General features: G+C 36.2%; 1 protein-coding gene across 2 annotated transcripts in view; it reads left to right on the plus strand.

The window, feature by feature from the left end:
* Positions 1 to 4382, plus strand: part of LOC109929779 (cell cycle control protein 50A-like) — a 32511-nt gene extending 28129 nt beyond the window's left edge. Inside the window, exon 7 of one of the 2 annotated variants that reach the window (XM_048600644.1) lies at positions 1241 to 4382. In XM_048600644.1, coding sequence (XP_048456601.1) covers positions 1241 to 1254 — 14 coding nt within the window. In that variant the 3' untranslated portion in view covers positions 1255 to 4382. The remainder of the gene's footprint in view (positions 1 to 1240) is intronic. The other variant, XM_020529353.2, reaches the window with a different exon arrangement.
* The last annotated feature ends 1005 nt before the right edge of the window (positions 4383 to 5387 follow it).

Consider the following 5387-nt stretch of genomic DNA (forward strand, 5'->3'; position numbering starts at 1 on the left):
CTACTATCTCTGAACTAAAGATGCTGCCTGTTTGTCATTTTAATTCTCCTCTTGAAGTCTTCTGAAGATCAGTGGGTTTTAAGTACTGATCCATGTTTGTTCAAAAAGCAGTCTTGTACACATGAACTTATTTTCTTGCTGCAATCAAATGTTTGCAGCTATAGGTCAAATAAAATCTGCTATACTGCTTTTTTAAAAACTGCATATTGGTTCCTTTTCATGCCTATCATTTCACTTTTCTAATTGCATTATGCTATAAATGAGAATGTAAGGAATGTAGATGTTGCATCAACAAACATTGGTACAAATTATACACCTGCTAATAAGCAGTAAAACTATAGTTAGGTATCCAGTTGAAAAGCAGTTCACAGATTTAATTGATTATAAAAGCTAAAATGAAAATTTATTCTGAAAATCAGTCCGCTTAAAGTTACTACTAGTTTTGCATTTTATACATGAAGATAGGTCTCAGCTTGTACTGTGACACAATCTCAATCATAAAGTCAACAACAGATCAATTTTGTAAATTACTGTCTTGATTACCCTATTTGAACATCTGAATTGTGGAAAGAAGGAAATGTTATAGTCGGTATGCAAGTTTATCTAACAGCATCAGGAAATATCTAATTTCATTCTGCGACAAGAGGGCAACATGGCTTATTTTTTCTCTTTACTCTAGGTCCATTTTCAGACATCAAGTAGATGCTCTCAAATCTGTGTCTTTTTAAATTAATTTATGGGAAGTGGGCATCGCTGTCTGTGCCAAATTTATTGCCCATCCCTAATTGCCCTTGAAGGTAGTAGTGAGCTCCCTTCTTGAATCACGGCAGTCCATTTGCTGTAGGTAGACTCTCAAGGAACCGAGTTTCAGCGCTTTGACCCAGCAACACTGGAGAAACAGCAATTCTGTTTCTAAGTCGGCATGGTGAGTGGCTTGGAGGGAAACAAGCAGGTGGTGGTGTTCCCATGCATCTGCTTTCCTTGTCGTTCCAGGTGGAAGTGATGGGTGCTGTCTAAAGATCTCGGAATTGCTATAGTGCAACTAATGGCACACACTGCTGCTACTGTGCATTGTTGATAGAAGGAGTGAATGTTGGAAGATGTGGTGTCAATTGAGCCATTTTATTCTGGATGGTATCAAGTTTCTTGTATTGTTGAAGCTACATTTGTCCAGACAAGTAATGAATATTTCATCTAATATTTGAAATTCTTCCTTTATGTCAACCACTGTAATTTGCAGCATCAGATCATTGAACCTTTCTGGAGTCGTAAAATGAGATTCGATTGACAAAGAAGTTGTAAAAGAGAAGTCTTTACTCCCCCAGCTGAAGTATTACAAAAAGACACATCCACAACCAGGACTCTCATAATATACTTTTTTCCAAATCTAAAAATGATCAAGAGAATGTTACCTTGTATTGTATAAGATTACAATGTTGAGAGAAGTGCAAAGACAGTGTGCAGTAGTACAAAGCATGATTACAATTTACAAATGGTGTATCATGCCAAATTATCTAGTAGTAAGGACAGCTAGAATGTGAAAGCCAAGTCTACATTTTCAAATGAAAGTTAAATTGCTCACTTGTTTCCTTTAGCAGGTGGAAGTGAATCTATAATTGATCAAATGATAATTAATTTGAAAATTGGACTATGCTATGAAATAATATGAACACTCAAAATGCTACTGCATCATATGTTGTCTGGTTTGATCCCAGGTCAGGGCTGAATTAACTGATTTGTTGGGAGTTTTGCAGTTGTCTCAACAGGATGCCCTCTTCCAATCTGTGATCACTGCTGGGAAGTACCTTTTGAGCCAGGACAGGATTAGGTTCAGATTTGATGCTTTCCAAAGTCAAAAGTAGAGTTTAGGCAATACGTTATTGAGAACAGCTTGATGATATAACCCCATATTTCATCTGTAGTGCTATAGAGAGCTGAACAGTTCAATATATGCTGTCAACATAGGATTATGCAATGACAGATTTTCCAAATTAAATTGAGACCAAAAGTTAATGTGTCAAAAGTAACAACGAAAGTTGGATTAAATAAGCATTCTTGAAAATTTATTCTGGTAAATAAACCAATGTTCAATAAGTGTAAGTTTTAGTTAAGTACTATACTAGTCTTCCTTTACGAAAATGTTCAGATTATCCAGTGCGCAGCTTTGATGGGCGAAAAAGAATGATCTTGAGCACTATTTCTTGGATGGGAGGAAAGAATCCATTCCTTGGAATTGCGTACATCACTGTCGGTTCTATTTGCTTCTTTCTGGGAGTCGTGCTACTGATCATCCACCACAAATATGGAAGCCGCAACACCAGCGCTGATATTCCTAATTAGTAGCATCTTTGCAACAGAATAACTGCATGTGCATCCATCCAAAGTTCTGATATATGATGAAGCTTTAGGAAAATCTTAGAAAGCAACTCCCAGTCATTGTACATGAAATGAGGTTTGGCTGTGTCTTCGATGCATTGTCAACTTGTGATTGATGTCTGCAAAAACATGTTGAGACCATTTTGATTTGCAAGTGAAGCAGTGTAGTGCAAAATTGCTTGATCACATTGTTTAAACAACCAACGTTAATGGCTATAAATTTTAAAACCTGTGCATATAAATGTTGGTATTCTTGGACCTAGAAATTGCTTTAAATATTTCTTGAGCAATGGTAAAAATTAATTGTACTTTTGCTCTTACTTACCAACCAGAAATTGTCAGTGAACTGTGCAAGTTCAAATAAGGACCTAATGAGATGTACGTTATTTTCTGTACATATGGTGAGTATTTCCCCTTGGTATTAACAAACTGTGACTAGCTCTAGTGATTGTTAAGTAAAACACAACACTGGTCAAATGCATATATAATAGTCAATATGTCTTATCTTCAGTTCTTGTACATAATTGTTTTGCCTCTTCCTGTGAAAATGAAAAATTGAAATTATTTTGCTTAGTGTTTTTGATCAATGCATTCACATTCCACCAATAAATAACTAATTGGCAGTTGGAATTTTAGGAGCGGAAAACTGAAATCAGTATTATAGTTCAACACAAAATATCACAGATCGTAATCCTATTATGCTATAAAGTATCTTCAAATAACGTTGATTTCCAAAAGCTCTATACCCATTATTCTTGTAATATCTTTTCTAGACCAACCTGGCCACAGATGGTGCAATTAAAAGCTATTTTAGCGGGGTAACAAAAGCCTTCTGTTGCAAAGAAAGTAAATGGTGAGCTGGTAACCACTGGAGTCCATGCTGAGTAGTTGCAATTTTCATGATCTATGTTGTCAATCATCCCTTGTTTTTGAGGTCATTAGCTCCTTTACTACAAAGTGTTGAGGGAATTAGTGTGTATTTCCTTTTTATGGGAGGCAAATTAGGGAAACAATGATGGGGTTAGTAGGTATTGGGGGGTGGGGGGGGGAAGAGAGGTGGTGGTGCTGGAATCTAAACTTTGACAACCAAGTGTAAATTTTGCCAGTTGTAATTTTATTGGAATGTAAATGATATTATTGGTATGAAAATAAAGGTCTGGCTGTAAATGGCTCAATGTTGCTGTGTTTTGTGCTGGAGAATTTATTCTAGTGCAGATCTGGGAGGGGGAGGTTTTGTTTCTCTTGAGAAATTAAGCAAACAGTTTCCTTTTCCGGTTCCACTCTTTGTTGTGAAATTCTGCTCAGTTGGTTGAAACAAAGAAGTATTTTCTTCGGGGGCTGAGGAATGAATATTGTGCACTTAAGAATGCACAGACCACAGCATAAATCGGCCAAGCCACAGTGAGTTAAAAGTATTGTTCTAGCTACGGTTGGGGAAAAAAATGCTTGTTAAATGAATGTAATTAAAGTTTATTTATCACCACTTTTGAAAATTTGTATTTTTTTAAATAATTAAGTTGTTTCTAAAGATTGTTGAAGGTTGCTTTAGTCTGTTGCCAGCTGGATTAAAGATCTTTTCAGATGATACATACACTTAATCTTTTGACACACAGAAAGCTCCTTGTTGTTTTATGTGGCCAGTCTCTGGAGTTAGGAAATAGTGGATTACAGAAGTTTGAATTAAAATTTGTTTAGTCTGCATTGCAATACATAAGAGTTCATAAACTGACTTTCATTGTTAAAGGAATCCTTTTTGAAATTAATCAGTTTGTTGAATTCAATGCTCATGACCTGTTCAACATAATTTGACTTTTCTTGAAAGCAGTTGAAAACTCTCCATCCAGCAATTGGGTACTATCTAACATCCTTTACAAGTATACAAGTATCCATTTTGAGGTGTGACGAGTGATGTTTATATCAAATATTTTGTGTTTCAATAAGGTGCAACTGCACCTACTGACCTTGCATTTGTGCTGATAGATCAATAAAGTCATAGTTCAAAGCTATACCTCTTTTTGCGTCTCACTATATTTCAAAAATATTGTTGAACATTTTTTTAAAGGAATGTACACAGTTATGTTATTGGAAATCTTGTGCTATGGTTTGTAGTACAACTCTTCCTAGGGCTTTGTTTTAAAAGGTATTAAGGCATACAAGGTAGAAATGGTCCAAACTAAATCCTGATTCAGTGTTGGGTTACTGATCTCAACTTGGACAGTTCTATGAAGGTATGAACTGGATCCAGCACCTTTTGGATTGGGGAAAGATTTGGCTCGTTTCATAGCAGATTGTAACACTGCAATGAAAGCACAGTACTGCAGATACTGGCGATCTGAAATAAAAACACAATAATGGGGGAAATTCCGAGGTCTGGCAGCCTGAACCCAGGTGTTCCAAAGAAGAGTCATACTGGACTCAAAACATTAACTTTGTTTTTTTTTTCTCCATAGCTGCTACCAGACCTCCTGAGTTTCTCCAGTCATTTCTGCTTTCATAATATAATGATCCCAGCATGTGATGCACATGTGGATGTTTTAGTAAGGACAGAAGCACAGTTCGCCGTGATTGATCAGCTTAGGTGAGTTTATTGAAGCTGTTGACATGCAAGATGTGGCCCACATGAAGCAAAGTGAACAATGGGAATGAGTGATTGCCAGAATAGTGAAACGGGCCAGGAAACAAGAAGTACAAAAATTAGACTTTTTTGATCAGGAGGGTGAATTAACTTTAAGTATGGTAAAAGCTATCTGCTAAACTAATGCCTTTCCTGATGTATTACATTCATGGAGAGTCATTCCAGAAGATGATGATGTGAGAAGTGCTGTCTTACAACACTTATTTATATTGTTTTTGCCTTTTCCCCACATTGAATAAAAACAACAATACTTGTTGCCTGGTGTTGACTAAAACCTTTAAAGTTCCGACTTGAAAGACTTTTATAACTGTAATCAATCCAGCTATCAGATTCTGAACGGTAATTGACCTGAAACATTAATCTTTTTCTGTCTCCA

Source organism: Rhincodon typus, chromosome 9 (genome assembly GCF_021869965.1).
Source record: "Rhincodon typus isolate 14 chromosome 9, sRhiTyp1.1, whole genome shotgun sequence".
NCBI lineage: Eukaryota > Metazoa > Chordata > Chondrichthyes > Orectolobiformes > Rhincodontidae > Rhincodon > Rhincodon typus.